Raw genomic sequence first — 18,218 nt, 5'->3', positions numbered from 1 at the left:
TCATCCAGACTACAAAATAGATGAATCCTTAATGATTTGCTCATTTTTATCTAATTTATTTTAGTGATGATAACATGTTATTTGAACACAGTTTAATAATGCTAAACTGGCAGTGACAATGGGAATATAGGCATAGAATATAAAACATAGATATAAATGACACAATGATGTTAGATACAAAGGTTTCAAGAAGAAATCAATAGAAGAAAGAATAAAATGTATTCTGTCATACATTCTTAAGATCTTTTATTATGTACTTATATTCAGATGAACATGGAGATTGCCGCATATAATCTGTATGTTAGCTTTGTCTCTCTAAGTAGAAGCGACACATGTTTTAAGTGTTCTTCACATCCTAAAGTCTGATGAGAGTAAATGACACCTGAAATGCTGTCAATTCTAATGTGGAAAATAAAAATTTTAAAGTTTGAAATGTTCATCTATTTTTAAATATGTACTTTTCTCTCTTCTATATGTGATGTTTTTTTTTTTTTTTTTTTTTTTTTTTTATTACATTTTCACCCCAAACAAGGCAAATTGCCACTTTGGTGTAGGGGGCTACTATCAGGGGCAACAACTACTGGGGTACTATGTAGGGATTTGGGCAGCAAGGTGTCGGTTCACGTTACACTTGAACTTCTGCACGTCAGTACTGTTGGGGAAGCAGGGACCTGGAATGGAATTCCAGAGTCTTGCGGTTCTGGGGAAGAAACTATTGGAGTAAAAAGATCTTTTACATCTAGGGACCTCTACAGTGTGGAGGTGGGATCTAGTAGCCTGTCGGGTTTGTCGAGGGTGCTCGCGTCGTGGGGGCACAAATGATTGCAGTTCATCAGAGCATTCACCACTAAAATACTTGTAGAAAAGGCAGAGGGATGCAACATTTCGTCGATGGGACAGAGGCTGAAGCTTAGATGCCAGTTCAGGGCCTATCAGGTTTGCGACTCTCTTTTGAACCTTGTCAAGGAGCGAGAGACTAGTAGCAGATGCACCAGCCCAGATGTGGCAGCAATACTCCATACATGGGCGAATGGTGGCCTTATAGAGGTACAGGATACTTTCGGGTGTTAGTAGTTTTCTAGCACGGTAGAGAGAGCCTACCTTTCTTGCAGCGGCCCTGGCAATGCCTTCAATGTAATTGTTCCAACTCATGTTTCCTGTGAACGTTAGGCCAAGGAGTTTGAAAGATGGACTCTCAGATAAAGAGTCGTTGGCCATTGCTATTGGTGGTAGAGAGGGTTTCTTGTAATTATTGAATGAAACTAGTTTAGTCTTGGCAGCATTGAATGCGACCAACCACTTTTGTCCCCATTCCACTACAGATTGGAGGTCTTCCTCTAGTGTTTCTGCCATTTCTTTAGAAATGTGTTCATTCGTCTTCCTGTCGTGTCTGCCATAGAGTGTAGTGTCATCAGCATATATACCCATCTCAGAGGCAATGTTGTCGGGGAGGTCATTTATGAATATCAGGAACAATAGAGGTCCAAGGATAGAACCTTGGGGCACTCCCGCATTTATATCATATTGTTTAGATGTGCGACCGTCGAGGACTACCTGGATTTTTCTCTTATCTAAGAAGGATTTAATTATGTTAAGTATTCTACCAGTGATACCGTATGATCTGATTTTACTGAGGAGACCCTCATGCCATACCCTGTCAAAAGCCTTAGATATATCTAGAGCTACCGCTCTGCCTTCCCCCGCTTTGTCCAGTGATTGGTATATACGTTCAGAGATCACGGTGAGGATGTCTGCTGTGGAACGGGCTTGTCTAAATCCATATTGTTTGTCAGTCAGTAGTTTAGCATCTGTAAGATGATGGACTAGAGCATGGTTAATTATGATCTCAAATATTTTGGCAAAAAGTGGGAGGAGGCTAATGGGGCGATAATTTGATGGGTCTGTCCTTTCGCCAGAATTCTTGAATACTGGTACAACAGAAGCAGTTTTCCAACAGCCCGGAAAGCAAGCTTCATTAAGACATTTGTTGTAGAGTTTGGAGAGAACTGGAGCTACTTCGGCTGAGCACTTTTTTAATAGCACAGCTGGGATAAGATCGGGTCCACATGCTTTTGAGGTGTCAAGGTTTTTTATGATAGCATGCACCTGAGCAGGGGTGGTTTTCAGATCGTCTAGTGTGGCGTCTGTCCGCATAGGAAAGTCAGGTAGGGGGTGGTTGGAAGGGTCCAGTGTGGAGTTTGAGGCAAACCGACTGGCAAGCATGTTAGCCTTGTCGGTTGCTGAGGAGACAACCTCGTGATTGTTGGTTAGTGGGGGAATTGTTGATTGCCCATTATTTACTACACTGTTGTAGATTTTCCAGAAGTCTCGAGTTCCTAGTTTTTGTGCTTCGATGCGCTTTTTAGTGGTTTCCGTAAATTCTCTCTTAGCTGTCGCTATTTCTTTCTTAACGTTATTTCTAGCTTCTATATACTTCAGTCTGTTTGAACTGGACTTATGTCGGTTAAACCTACGGTATGCATGCTGCTTTTGAGTAATGGCAGTTGCACAAGTCGACGTAAACCATTGGGGAGAGTGGGGCTTACTATAAAATTTCCGCATGGGAACATGCGCTTCGATTGTAGTTTTGAACCAGTCAGTGGTCTCGTTTGCACACTGTTCAGCAGGGAGAGAGAAAATATTTTTCCATGGAGCATCTCTAATTAGTTCCCTGATGGCTTCCCAGTCAGCCTTATTATAATATCTTGTTGTAACACAGCTTAAGTCGATGTGTTCATGCCAAGTTCAATAACCATCCAATGGACGATCTGTTATGGTTTCTTTTTGCTCTACTAACATATGGTTCTCTTCAATCTCAGGAGGTCCACACTCCTAGGCTTTATCTACTATGAGGAGGGAGTTGCTGATTGCCTGAAGTGCCCTTACCAGTGAATGTTGCAGGGCTGCTTAGGCATTTTTTGCTAATCCTAGTGCATTAGCATTTCAAAACCATGCTAACTTGTGCCTAACCTTATGGAGAAGAGTTAAAATCCATCAACCATTTCACAGATTATATAATAGGAATATATGCATCAGATTTTTAAAAATATTTCATTGGATGATTTTTTTTTTTTAAGTTCATACTTTCACCATTTTTTTATTATTTTTCTTCTATTCGATTAACATCATTTTTCTGCTTTTTTTTAAAAAATATATTACACAAGCTCACTCTTTCAGTTTTTCGTTCAGCAGATCAACCATATTCAAATTCTACTCTGTGTAGTCATATCTAATGATCTGCTTTCAAATTTATCTTGGCCAACCAACCTTTCTGCGATTTAGTACATTTACGCTTCTGCAATCGTTTATCCGTGCGGATGAACGATCCACATGACCATACCAACATAATGTGTTCAATGTGATTAGATTTTATATTGCATTATGAATCTGTTGCAGATAAAAGAGGACAGGATGATCTAATTATATTGTAGATTTAATTTTTAACAGCAATATTTTAATTTAAATGAAAGCAAAAATAATTAAAACCTCCAATTTTTTTTTTTTTGTTTTTTTTCAGGAAGGAATTTGCTGACGTTTATGTTGATTATATTTTTAATAAATCTGTCAGTGAAGTCTTTCAAGCTTTCAGTGCTGGTTTTGTCCGTGTGTGTGGCGGCAGAGCTTTGGTAAGTTTTTTGTTTTTTTTTGTTGTTTTTTTTGACAACTTCTTACAATCCAAATGAAACAATTATTTAAAAGTAGTTCTCAAGGAGATCTTTTCTAAAAAAAATTTGAAGCATATTTTATTTAATATAATCTATATAATATTCTGATGTGATTCCATGTTTGCATGTATATAATTACTAGAACTGTAACAACAGCATATTCTTTTCATTGTTTTGATTCTTGAGTATACATCCGTTAATATCTTATGTTTTTATATAGACGGATGTGGTTCTCAGTTGATTGTGTCTGTGTCGGATATATACCCGAGAGTCAAAAGAATGAAAAGAATAATATTCTATTGTTGTCACAACTCTAAGAATTACCCACCAAGACACAATCAACCAATCACCAAAGATACAATGCTAAAATATGTCCTTCTGTTGAACTTTAAACAGAAATACACTTTGGGCTATGATCAGAGTGTAGTATCTGTTCTGTCTAAAGATGTTACAATGATATGGTGTCTCTTGTTCATACCGGATATCACTAGAATGGAAATATGTCAGAACTCCTATGAGAGTTTTGATAAGACTTTCAGAACAACATATTACTACATTAACCATAATAGTTAGATAAGTATATTTCAGTTTGAACAAAAATTGTATAATGTTGTGGGGTCTGTGTTCATTCAAAATATATATATATACTAGCTGTACCCGGCCATGCGTTGCTGTGGCTCAGTTTGTTAAAATGGAACACATTCCTCAAGAAAAATTGCATTTTGTTCGTTTATTTACTTTTATTATTTTTTGCAATTTTTTTAATCAATAAGTTATTTTTCCCCCCCAAAAAAGATTAATTTTTTCCCATAAATTGTTAGTGAAAGTTTTTTTTTTTTTTTTTTAGGAAAACTTGCACTTTTTTTTTTTTTTTTTTTTTTTTTTAAGAAATTTGGCCGTAAAGGTTTCTCTTTGAAAACGTAATTTTTATTATAAAAAGAACAGATGAATGCTTTACATGAACATTGTAAATAGTTATGTGAATGTAGAGAAAAGTTTGATTCTTTTTTTCATGAGAATGTACAAATTATTATTTTTTTTTTAACAGATGTTCAGAAAATAAATAGAAAAATACTTCCATCATTAATTATACAGAAAAATAAATAAAATGTTGATTTAGTGTTTCAACATCATGCTTGTAAATTATGATAAAACTTGCTGAGTATGTGCTGTTTTACGGTTGTTGTAAAAATGGAACGGAAACTTAAATTTTGCTCTGTTTTAATCTTTATTAATTTTTTAATTGTGGCCTCCCAAACAGATATAATCTAAACAGTAACATTCAACAATTGTACTTTATGTATATAAAACACAAAATATTAAAAAAAAAAAAAAGTTAATAACGAAAGGGAAATAATTCCATTTTTAAACGAAAAAGTCAGTTTGGTATATCTTTTTGTTATTTTTTACATAAGTCCAGCTTTCACATTGGAAATGTCAACATTTATAGGTTGTCAGGTATGTTTACAACGAATAAACACTCCAATCTAGTAGATGTATCAGAATTTTTGTAGGAATTTTTGACACCCCTATCACGAAACTGCGAATAAAATATAAAAAACTTGTAATTTCTCTTTTAAAAGTGGTTTGTTTATTTTCTTTATGGATTATACTTCCAAAATAAACTATTATAGTTGTTTTAAAAGTAATAGAAATATTTTTTTTTATTTTTTAAAAAACTGTAATGAATTTTACGAACTCAATATTTTTCAATTTTTAAACTTTAAAAATCTATCAAAATTTTTCTATTCATTCTATTTTTACGATATTTTCAGAGTCAATGTGAAATTTTATGTTCTTTCCAATAAACCGAATATAATATTTTAGACAAACGTTTTTTTTTTTAAATTCACCCCCCCCCCCTCCATTTTCAAGTGTCTATTAAAAAGTAAATAATTAATTTACACACCAAAGTTTTATATATCACAAATTGAAGAGAAAAGGTCAATAAATATATTCAAATTTAAAACAAAAAAAAAGTAGTGTTTTTTAGAAATTTACCTGTAAAGTTCGAAGTTTTTTGTTTTTTTAAACCACGTTGTTTGTTTTTTCTTTTGTTTTTTTTTTTAATGAAACCTTGGTCCTTGCTCCTTTTAATTGAAAAAAAATGAGGGCTTGAATTACATTTTTCGAGTAGTTATAAGCTTGGAAAGACAGGGGGTCGAATAATTCACGCCTCCCATTTTGAAATGTCTATTAAAAAGTAAATAATTAATTTAAAGTGTTATATATCACAAATTGAAGAGAAAAGGTCAATAAATAATATATTCAAATTTAAAACAAAAAAAAGTAATATTTTTAGAAATTTACCTGTAAAGTCCGAAGTTTAAAACCTTTTTTTTTAAAAAAAAAACACGTTTTTTTTTGTTTTTTTTTTAATGAAACCTTGGTACTTGCTCCTTTAATTGAAAAAAAAAAAATTAGGGCTTGAGTTAAATTTTTCGAGGAGTTATAAGTTTGGAAAAACGGGGTGGAATTATTCACTATTTTTCACAAAATTTCTGCCACACCCACCAATCTACCCATGTTAGAACGGCTTTCGGAAAGACACCCCTAACCTTCTCAGCATACCCGAAAAGCTATAAAAGTTGACGTGTCGAATGTGAACGATGAGTTGGATGGACGTAATGTAAAAATGTACCGAATTTAAAAGGGAACGAAATTCAAATTTCCGTTCCATTTTTACAACAACCGTAAAGCAGCGCATTCTATGCAAATTTTTACATAACTTACTGTATTAATGCTATTTTTTTTAAGCAAAAAAAAAATATTTAGATTTGGCTATAAATTCCTAAACTCATTTCACCCTAAATAATTTAGGTGACTTAAATAGGAATCTAATTGAATCTTTAATTTCCTATATGAGAAATTTATTTTTCTTCGAGTTATATCGAATTCATTAATATGGACTTTAGGGGCTTTTTTCGGAATGTTCCTGTAAAAATTATTTTTTATTGTTACAAATTACGATGCTTTATTTATATAAAAAAAAGCAAAAATAAATTCTTGCGTTTTTTATTTACTACTTAAAACCATAACTTTAGTAAAGGTATTTTTTGTTTAAACAAAATAAAACATTTTCACTAAGAGTTAAGTAAAAATAATTAGTTCATTATATTCTGCGATCATTATTTGATAAATACTGAAATTTTCATTAAAATTGGTTAATTTCCTGATTTTTGGTGAATTTTTAAGTAAAGGGAAGAGTCAAAATGTTTATACACTTTGAGCGTCGGCATTCATTATCTGTCCCTACCATTTTTCGATGAATATTTGATAGCAAAGCGACCACGTGTGGTTAATTTAAATCAAATTTCAATCACATGGTTACATTATCAATAATCATGTGATTAAACCCATTGAAAATTTGCCGATATTGTAAACACATTATGTTTACATTAAGCCTGTGAGACCAAAATATCCTTTTCTGAGATTTAAAAAAAACCCGCAAGATCAGGAGAAAAAAATGTCCAGAAAATCGCTAGATTTTTAACTTTTATCATCTGAAATTTTCAAAAATCGCTAATTCACCCCCCACCCCTAAAAAAAACTCCATATTTTAACTTCCTACAATAAAAAAATTATAAATATAGTATATTCAATATATAAAATGTTCCGTGTTTTCTCACTATATGTTTCTGGAATTATATTGAAGTGGTTAGCTCCCTAGAAGGCTTACATATTTTATCAGAGGGTATTTTTTTTTTTTTTTTTTTTGCAAGAAACAAATCATAAACTCAAACTTTTTATAATAAAAGTTAAATTGAAATATACTGCAAATTAAACATCACAATAATGGTGCAACATATTTTGAAATTAGAAAAATAAAAAAAAAACAAAAAAACTTTGTTTTAGCATGTTAAAAGTATTTAGGTTGGTAGATAATTTAATTCTACTGTATTGGTATAAGTTTTTTCTTTCTTTTTTTTGCTGTTTCTTGCTTTTTACAATTTTCGACTAAATGCTTCTAAATTAAGCAGGATTACTTAGATCGTATTTTAAACTAAACTTCGGAGGTTGGAATGCCCTCCCCACCTAAAATGTAATTGGAAAAATCGATTTTATAGCGAGGTTTAAGAAAGGCAATAAATAAATGCTACTTTCTTTTACTTACATGAATGAGTTTATTTTATGTTTCAAAGTATTTTCAAGCGCTTTTCTTTATTTTTTAATCTAAAATTGCGGGTGTGTGGGTGCGAAATATCTCCAGATTTTCTAGAATTCCCCGCTAGATTGCAAACGAAATCTCCAGATCTAGCAGGAAAACCGCTAAATTGGACACACTGGTCATGTGACAGGAAGCAGTAATAAATAATTGTCCCTAAATAAAAAAAATGGCCTATCGGTACAAAGAAAACCATCTATTTATCATAAAAAAATTAAGTATAATGTTATAATTAAAAAGAAATATATAAAAACACACATGGATATAGTAAACATATTATACCAAAACGTGGAAGCCATCCGTCCAGTGGTTTTTTAGACTATTAATTGCGAACGAACCAAGAGTTACATTTATATATATATAGATATATATAAATTTGTATTTGGGGGGGGGGTACATTTTCGTGTTTTCATTCGTTCTTTTATATTGAAATTTTTGTTGGGGTAACGATGGAGTTGACATATTATTATATGTCAACTCCATCATTCATTACCCCAACAAAAAATACAAATATATATATATATATATTTTGAAAAACTGCTCAATATTCTTAGTATAGCAGGTGTGGCCAAACCAAACTTCATGTCGACCCTGAAAACGCTGGGTATCCATGCTAGTATATATATATATATATATATATATATATATATATATATATTTCACAGACTCCTTTTAAAAACAGTAATAATATAACCCTTCCTCCCTCGCAGGGGTCGCGCGCGCACGGTGAAAAACAACGCGCACTAACCCTAAGGACGGTTGGCTATATTTTCGCTCCTTCGAGCCTCGGACCCCGCACAAGCATCTGTCTCTCTCCCTCTGCTACTGAATCTCTCCGAATTGGACGTTGGTATCTGGCCGTCTAGTGTTGTAACGCCCAATCAGGAATTCTTGGTAATTTCTGTCGTGATCGTCTTCTCGTCGGTGGCCGTCTCTCTCTGTCTGCGACGGCTGGAAAGTCAAGTTTGGTTATGCTGAAATCGAAGGGCAGTCTTCACAAGTATAAATGGAAACAATCAACAACGATGAGGATAGTTTTAGGCTGTTCATTTAGTGATTCGGTATACATTAAGGCTCGGCTCGTCAATTATACTTTCGTCAGGCTTGGAATGCAACCCCACAGTGTATTTTACAAAACTCTAAGTGGTGGTCTTGTTAGTTCTCTTTGTCTTAATTAGAAGAGGCTGGCGGCACGCATGGCTTCCCAACTTCTCTGTTCGACCGACTGCCCGATTCTCTCTTGTCTATTTCTGCAGTAGTTTTATTTAACGTCATCCTCCCCTTCCTTCTGTAGTCGACCCAATCTCTCTATTCGACGGGTAATCATAATTCTTTCTCTCTCTCTCTCTCTCTCTCTCTCTCTCTCTCCTTCACAACCGACCCCCTCTCGATTCAATTCCGAGAATTAGTTATCTGTCTAGGCATTTAACCAATTTGTTCCCTTAAAATTAGAATGACTAATTCAATTGTTTTCGGGGTTTGTTCTTTCTCTCTCATCACCTCCAACTTGAATCAAAGTGAATCATGTTATCATTTACACTCGGATCGTCGACTTTACTCGTCGACCCTTTCCAGACCTCCTTGCGTTTTCCTCGCCAACCCGACATCTGGCTTATCTTTCCTGACCTTTTTGAACTCCAAATAATTTACTTGTCACCCGATGACAATTCGTTGGTTTCTCACGAGATGGGACTGAGACCTCTCGCCCAGCTCCATCCCACTCACCCTCAACCTAGGAAGCAAGGTTATCCGGTGTCGCCCGGCTTCGTTACAATAATCTAAACAGATAAAGGATACAATTATTGAATTTTCAGGAGTCCTGCTAGTTTATATAATACGTTTTTCACACACATTTTACAAAATGAAATCATCTGATCAACAAAGATGTTGATTGATGAGGTAAAGATAAATTCTGACTTTACCAATTTTTAACTTGATTTTAAAAAAATTAATTTTGTGTCTTCTGTTGATGAAAATTTAAATAAATGCATTTCAAAAGTGACCTCTGTTTTGATTTAAAAATATTTAGCTAACAATTATTTTTGTGATAATACAACAGAATATTGTTTCAAAAAGAAATCTTGCCATTTTAAATCTATAAATATTTATTTAAAAAATATTTAACTGACAATGACAATTATTTTTATGAAAAAACTATGAATCATTTTTTCTTAATAGTAAATTTCTTTCTGGATCAATGCTGTTTCAAAAGAAATATTAACAGTAAATTATACAGATTGGTGTAGAAAGTACTGTGGAATTTTCACAGGATCCGTCTGATATTTTATTATTATTATATATATATAATTATTACTGTAATAATTTTTAAATACCTACAAGTACTTTCTGGAAATCAGTGCAGAATGTCACAATAACTGCCAATCGGGAGAGTTAAACCTGGCTATGAAGTCATCTCTGACTCCATTAGCAAGGAACAAACCCACACGGCCAACTTTAACTGCAAGAAATATTGTTAATTTTTACCTTTTGTTCATTTTTGTTTTTAAATGATGCTGTCTTTCTCACTTTGTGAACCCATTCTTATGATTTTGCTTTTTTAAGGAATTGTTTCATCCACGTGAGCTACAAGCTATGGTTATTGGTAATGACCAATATGATTTCTTGGAATTGGAAAAGGTGAACTACTTTTTGTATCTTTATCAATGTCGTCATCATCACCATTGTTTTTCGTATATATAATATAAGTAACTATTTTAAATAATGAATTTTTTTTTTTTTACCGATGGTATAAAAAATATATTGAGATGGTTATGTTTTGATTAAAGAGATTTGACTTTAGACTCCTCTTCCATGATAGTAAAAAGACATTTTTGCAACTAATTCTTGTTGAAAACTTATTCATGGGTATTAATATATAAACTATCTTTGTAAAACTAACACAGAAAAAAGAATATTAGAATTATAAGAATTAACAAGAAAAGTATAAAAGAACACATAATATATACAAAATATAAAATTATTTAAAAAAAAAAAAAAAAAAAAAAAATGGATAATAGCCCATTTTTTTTTTTTTTTTTAAACCATGCAACAATGTTTGATACTTAAATCATTTCCAGTTCTAAGGAGCATATATATATATATATATATATATATATATATATATACACACACACACACACACACACACAGTCACTAACTACATAAATGTACCATAAGCAAGTTTTCTATGTTCTCTCATTTAATGTATGATACTGTCATTTCTGGCATCATAAAGCATCTTCTGCATGTCTTCCACCTATTTTAGTGAATGCCTCATCCAGTGTACACAAGGACACGCATGCAAGATAACAAAGCTGATATACATGTCTGCAAAGGCAAACATGTATATCAGTAACTGTAGAAGATGACTTGTTACTCAAATGATCACTGATCATCTAGATAAATGACTCCCCCTTTTCTAACTTGAGGAGGGATGGCATAATTTTTTTTTACTTCATACACTGTGCATGGTTATGCTCCCTCCATGTTTTAGTGAATGACATCATCAAATGTGCACTGGGACAAACATGCAAGCAAACAAGATCTACTTTTAATGGTACACTAGGTGTCACAATGACTTGTCACAATTTTGATTATGAGAATTCACAAATTGTTTAACAATAAGAAATTCTTAATGCATAAGTAAAAATAACAAAACTTTTGGAGAAAACAATATTTACATTTCAAGTAAATGTAAAATTTGTTTTATGATAAAGAAAACAAACTTATAACTTTGCAACAATATAATTTAGTTTACAACATGTTGAGTTAAATTTTTTCAGTTTCTTAATTCTTAAAGAGTGCAAGGTGGCCTAATACTTCTATGCTGTCCTTAGAAGTAAAGAGTCCTATTATTATTTTGCTATCTAATTTACATGTTTGATGTGTACGAACCTCTATATAACAGAGTGTGAGTTACTCTTTCTTTAAATACTGAGACTTTAAAAACTATTAGAGTGGCTGAGTCAATAAAATTGAGAGAGGACGAGAGAAATACAGATAAGAGAGTGGCTTGTTCAGTTTATTAGAAATTATACTCGTTAGGAAAAGTGGAATTTTTTTTTTTTTTTGTTCAAACAAAACTGGCTCTCAAAACCAAGAAATATTTTGCCATGTATTTGTGTGATTAGTATGGTAGTAGTATTTCATGTATCCACATAAAATGTGAGATTTTAAGTATCTACTTCAATACTTAAGTGGAGCTAGGTAGTAAATTATGAAAATATATGGCAATTAAGCTACATAGATCTTCCGTATTTCATCCCTGTAAAGAATTGTCAAGCTAAAATGCAATAAATTTGGGTTGCTTGGTGTGTTTTTACATATTGAATTTAGTTTAGCTGGCTAAGTGATTAGATTCATTGTTATTTCTGCCTGCTGGTTAATATTTTCATTAGCCAATGACCAGGCTTCAGACAAAGGTTTGGCTGTCTTCTACTTCCTATTCTATTGTGAATGTATTGAATTCTGTGTGTGTGAAAAAAGCCCGAAGAAAGTCCGCTTTAGAAATGAATAAAGTACCTTTTAGTTTCCATTCATTCTGGCTTGCCGTAATAATAACGCTGCCGTCATTTCACTTTTGTTTTCCAATAGAACACAACATATAAAGACGACTTTCATCGTTACCATACAACAATCAAGTTTTTCTGGGAAGTCTTTTTAGATTTACCATTAGAAGAAAAAAGAAAATTTCTTTGTAAGTTGGATAACTTTTTCTTACTTCTCGCTTTTTGCTTTTGATTTTGCTCGAATCAATTTTCAAATAAAACTTCATATTCTCCCAATCAATTTTGTTATTTTTCAGTGTTTTTAACTGGAAGTGATCGGATTCCAATCACAGGAATGGGATCTGTAAAGGTTTGTAAATCAGTTTTTTTTTTTTGTTTTTTTTCCTCAGTTTTTAAGTTTATTATTGTCTGAAATAAATTGCAGATTTGCATATCAATAGAGAAGAATGAGTGTGCAGTCGTATCATTCATTGGTTGCGATCGTATGGCAGTATCTTTCTATCTGAATTTTGTGCTACTAGATTACAACACTTGTCATAATATCTACTCTGTTGTGTGGTCATGATCATAGTTGGCACTTGTTAATCAGGAGCAGCAAATAAAAGAAAACTTTTTTATTATTGGAATCTTATATTCTTGTTTTGCTAAACAAAACAGGATTTGTTAATAAGGTATTTAAAGAAATATTTACATTTGAAGCGTAATTTTTGGATTTGTTGAAAGTAAATATAGCAATTTTATTTTCATGTATATTGTGTGAAAAAGGAAAAATACTTTTGGGCCAATAATACATAACTATCAACAATTTCCCTGATTCTCTATCTGTACCTAAACTAAAAAAAATTCCATAAGTTTTTTTTTTTTTTCTTCTAGAACTGCCCATGTGTGGTCGTTTTTAAGTCCCATGTAAACAAGTTATCATTGAGCCATCCTCTTAAATAATGAAATCCAACCATTTTTACCATTACTGATTATCATGGTGTTGTCTCACTGGCCACAATACACTCATTAACCCTTATCCTCGAGTATGTTTTGCGTCTTGATATGTGGTAACCTTGTGTGTGTGTGTATATATATATATATATATATAGTTTACTACACAAGTTAAAATTTCTCCCAATTCTTCAAGATCTCAAATCCTTGATTTTGATTTTTTTGGGGGGGGGGGGACTTAATTTTTTCCTACAGCATCAAAAATGAGAATTTAAATTTATATTTTTATTTGATTCTTTCATTCCAACACTTAGTCACAGACTTTGGTTACTTGGAAGAAGTACCATCCTCACTTTCAGTCCAACAAAAGATAGGCAGCATTCTCTGTATTTCTACTGCTCAAGGATATTGTGATTCTTTCCATATCCAGATTTAAAGTTGCAAGCAAATAGTATCTCAATGCAATATATTTGTCTTTTTGGTACTTGTACAGTTTAATCAACACATTAAAAAATGAAAACATTGAAAAAAGTTTAAATTGTACGTATCTGTTATGGAATGAAGTTCTCCAAAAAAAAAAAATTCACTTAATTTCATCAAGTAGTTTTTTTTTTTTTTTTTTTTTTTTTTTTTTACAGCGAAAAAACAATTTATGATAGGGAGTAATTGTTTTTAAGCAGTGTTTTTCTAAAATTATAGTTTTAAAATCAGATAGCAAAGATTAATACAAGTAAATAAGGAAACTCCTTTAAAGGTTTTTCATTATTTGTGCATCTATGTTATTGTGCTAAAATAACATTTATTTAGAAAGCCATTCTTAATATGGGAAAGAGGTTGTATTGTAACTAATCTGTACTTTCACCTAAAAATTTAATAAAAATTACATTTGTGACCTTTTACGTGTTGCCTTACACGACCTTGACCCCTCTGATCGCGGCCCAGTTATGATCTGCACCCTGGTCGGTACAGTTATGATATGTCGACTGGGCAACCAGGTCTGCCAACCGTTAGTACGTCGCGTCACCCAGTGAGTTCTTCGTTAAGGCGTTGGGGATTCTTCTCGGATGCTCGGTCCTCAAGGCCTGTTCTCCGTGGATCATCTAGTTATTCTGGGTGTTCGTTGACGAATACGGTGTCACAAATGGCAAATAAAGAAATATACACATATAGGGATCAACGCACATCAGCAACAAAACTCCGGAGGTTGGTTGATATAATATATATTTCGGAAATTCATAAAAGAAGTATTTACAGCATATACATATAGTTGACAATTAATTCCAGCAAGCAGTTAGTTCTACAACTGAGCTTCTGTTGTTGAAATACCTGGTCGATATCGCGGACTTTGCGTAATTCTCGTTAAGTGATCGACACGTTATAAGCGTTGAGTTATCAGGCAACAAGCGAGGAGGAGAGAGAGGAGAGGTGACTCGACTTAGCCCTCTTTGACTCTGATTCCGGACTCTCTCTTCTTCTGTTCTGTTCTTTTCTGACTTAATCTCTCATTTTTCATTTCTTTTATAATACAATTATGGAATGATGACGACACCCATGTTCGTCATCGACCAATCAAATTGCTTGATTATAATTCAACGGGGCCTTTTCTCATTGGTTGATTATACTTCGACAGGGCCCTTTTTCATTGGTCCATTTCCAAAATTGGATTGACTCCTCCTTTAATTAACGCCCAACTTACATGTTGTATTATTTAACTCCTCCCTGGCTTACTAATGGAATTTTTTTCATATCCAGGAAAATTATTTTTCCTTTGACTTAAAGCAAATCACGCGATTTTATTTGTTTTAAAATTATCTATTGATCTCATTTTTCGCTTTGATAATTCAAAGGAATTTTAGTTTATCTTTGAATTAAGTTCTGGTTGTCGGCCATTCCATTATATCAGACATTTTGTTTACGTCAAAAGACCAAGAATGCATTTGTCGCTTTGAACTTATCGGACAACACATTTTCCCATCCGAGCAAAAATATTTCATAACTTCAATTTTCGTTCGACCTGATTCACCAAATGACAATTCTCGATACGTCATATTATTGTTTTGAAATTTCGGACAATTCATTTTTTTCCTATTCTTTGTTCTAAAACATAATGCCAAGTCACTGCGTGTGTTTCTCTCAGATCAAAAACAACCCGACTTTTCAACTTGTCAAATTCACAGATCAACTTGGCTCATAGTTTTGCCAATTGCGGGTGTGAAATCCCCACCCCTCCGGCTCCTGTACAACTATGATTTCGGTCATTGTAGATCAAATGCCTGTGTATTTTGGCTAAAATATTTTATGCATTCTTTTTCGCTTTTGAAGTCTAGAATGTGATTTAACCTCTCGCTACAAAGGCACTCTTGCCGCCGCCATCTCAACAACAGACTTAGCTCAGAATTTATTCACAAAAAAAAATTAATAATAATTTTTATTCCTTCAACCCGATCATCGTCCGGGAACAAAAAATTACTTTAACCAAAAGAAACGTCACATCAACCCTACAGGTCTGATGTGGCCTCTCTTTAGTGTTACACGTTTAATTTGAAAATACTATTAAAAATAGCATAGTAACATAGATGCACAAGCACTGGTTTTTTAAACACTAAACACGCGTTTAAAATGGCACAGCTACAGCAAGAATAAATCTCTTCCTGGATAAATTCATGTTATTGAAGGAGCAGCTAAAATCTGCTATAAATATCTAAACTAGACACTACTATGCCTCTGGTTTGGTCCTCTCTCTTCAATACATCTAATTCAATTCTACAAAGTTTTTCATTATTTCTTATAACTAGCACTTATTTTTTACATATGAAACTGGAAGATAGCCTAATACAGTTTCCTTCAGTTATAATCCATTTATTTATTTTACTTTTCAGATTAGAATGTCCGTAAAAGCACAACGTTCAGTTTTAACCCGTGGTTCACAAAAATTTGCTGGTCCACTTTGTCATTTGAATGAAACAGCACCCCCAACTTCACAAGTCATCCAGTTTAGTTATTTCCTCGAAAACAGTTATCTCACTTAAAAAATAGTGAGATTTCTAAGTTAATTGCCAAGGAAATAATTAATATTTGGCAAGCAGTCAATCCACAATTGCCCTTGTTAAGATAACATTATATAAGACAGAGGGTCAATATATTTTGCTATAAGAGGACCAAACAGATTGACAGGAAATCTCTTGCAGCAATCAAAGTGAAAAGAATGAAGGAACAGCTAGACAGACTGTTTGATATATTTTCTTGTAGCTGTAAACTTTCTGTCTGGAGATGTGATGACTTTGCAGTAAAGTGCAAGACAGAAAATTGTCAAACAAGGCACATAATCTGCACTTGTCCTCCTAACAAGGAGGTAAAATTAATTCTATAGATTCACCTGCAATTATGTTCCTTTTTTGTGGAAAATAAAATATATTGGTATTTATTATGTAATCTGGCTCTATTATTAAACATGCAAATGTTCCAATTTTCAGGTTCCACTAGAAGAACTGCCATTTACAGCAATTTTTAAATTAATTGATGGAACAACAAAAAGCCTAACAACATTTACTGGTCCTTTGGGGAAACTTTGTATCAATAATTATCAAGATTTGCCTCAAGTAGAATTCTAAACAATTAGTGTCCCTCCCGATCATCATTATCTGACAGCAGAAGAAACAAATAATTTAAGTGTGAAGACCAGAGGCTACTTTTTTTTGAGTATACTGTTGGCATTTATTGTGGAGAAGTTAGCTTAGAAAATTGGGCCCTTGAATCAAAGAAGATGGCTAACATAAGCCACAAGATTAATGTGTTTATGGACTAGAGTTGTCTATCCTCAAACACTTTGATAAATTAAACATTTTGGTCAAATTTATCACCCAAGTGTATGCAGTTAGTTGGTTTGAGATCAAAACCGACAAGTTTTTTTTAACCAACAACAGTATATTTTAATGATTCAGAGAACAAAACAGTTAACTGAAATCCAAATTACTGTTTTAAACTGTTCAAAATATAGTGCTTTTGCACTACTTCCGGAAAATATATCGATGATAAACTCAGATTAATTGGATGTGAGAGAAGAGGGCATTCAAACGATTTTGTCCATTAGGTAAATAAATATTTATCCATTAAATTTTATTAGCTTTCTTAATTTACCCAAACAATAGTTAGTTTTATTCATATTACGTCGCAAAAATATAAAAAATAAGTGTTTTCAAATAATTTTGTTTTTTTGTTGTTTTTTTCCAGAAATAGGGAAAAACTAAAAAAAAAAAAAAAAATGAAAAAAGATTAATGCTATCAATTTTGCAGCCACACACTAGTCAAATTTGATTTTTCTCAAAGTTGTATATGGGCAGGAAGTAAAACATAGGCATTGTGCCAGCAAATTAGACTTTTATTTTCCTCAAAGGAAATTATACAGAACAATTTAGTTCTATTATAAGTTTATATTATTGTCACTAATAAAAAATTAAAATACATGGTTCTGTAACTTGTATCAAGTTGTTATATTGTGTAATACATCTCCACAAATCTTTTTGAATTGTGAAATTTAAAAGACTTAGTTGCTAATTAGCTTTTTTTTACAATTTTTATTTAATCAATGCAGTAAAAGTTGAGATATTTTGCTAGTTGTGATTCATTATAATTCATGTATTTATTTTCTTTCAATGTATTTCATATAAATATATCAATTTCAATTGAATATTTTATAAAAATAGTGAAATTTCAAAGTCAGTGTTGTGAAAAATGCTATGAAAATGAAGGATTTTTCAGCATTTTTCTACACGATTTTTAAAATTAAATGCTCAATTTTCTGTTCAAGATAGGAATCTAATTTTTGGTATATGTCCTTATCACATCAAATCCCAACTATCATCACCAGTGCCATGTTGATTTTCGGAAAAAAGTTGCAAATCGACCTGCCCTATTGATACAACACTATGATGACCAATAATAGTAAAA

The 18,218-nt window shown here is 32.5% G+C and overlaps 1 protein-coding gene across 4 annotated transcripts in view; it reads left to right on the top strand.

Annotated features, from left to right (window-relative positions):
* The window catches only part of LOC145252712 (putative E3 ubiquitin-protein ligase HERC4), a 160,713-nt gene that overhangs the window by 141,531 nt on the left and 964 nt on the right, over window positions 1–18,218 (top strand). For all 4 annotated transcript variants that reach the window (XM_080112544.1, XM_080112545.1, XM_080112547.1 and 1 more), the window contains exons 26-29: window positions 3,518–3,626; window positions 10,393–10,467; window positions 12,424–12,526; window positions 12,635–12,687. In XM_080112544.1, the coding sequence (XP_079968670.1) occupies window positions 3,518–3,626; window positions 10,393–10,467; window positions 12,424–12,526; window positions 12,635–12,687 (340 nt within the window). The remainder of the gene's footprint in view (window positions 1–3,517; window positions 3,627–10,392; window positions 10,468–12,423; window positions 12,527–12,634; window positions 12,688–18,218) is intronic.

This window comes from Euprymna scolopes, chromosome 29, assembly GCF_053919585.1.
Source record: "Euprymna scolopes isolate OS-2025 chromosome 29, ASM5391958v1, whole genome shotgun sequence".
Taxonomy (NCBI): domain Eukaryota; kingdom Metazoa; phylum Mollusca; class Cephalopoda; order Sepiida; family Sepiolidae; genus Euprymna; species Euprymna scolopes.
This window is presented reverse-complemented; position numbering and strand designations above follow the sequence as displayed.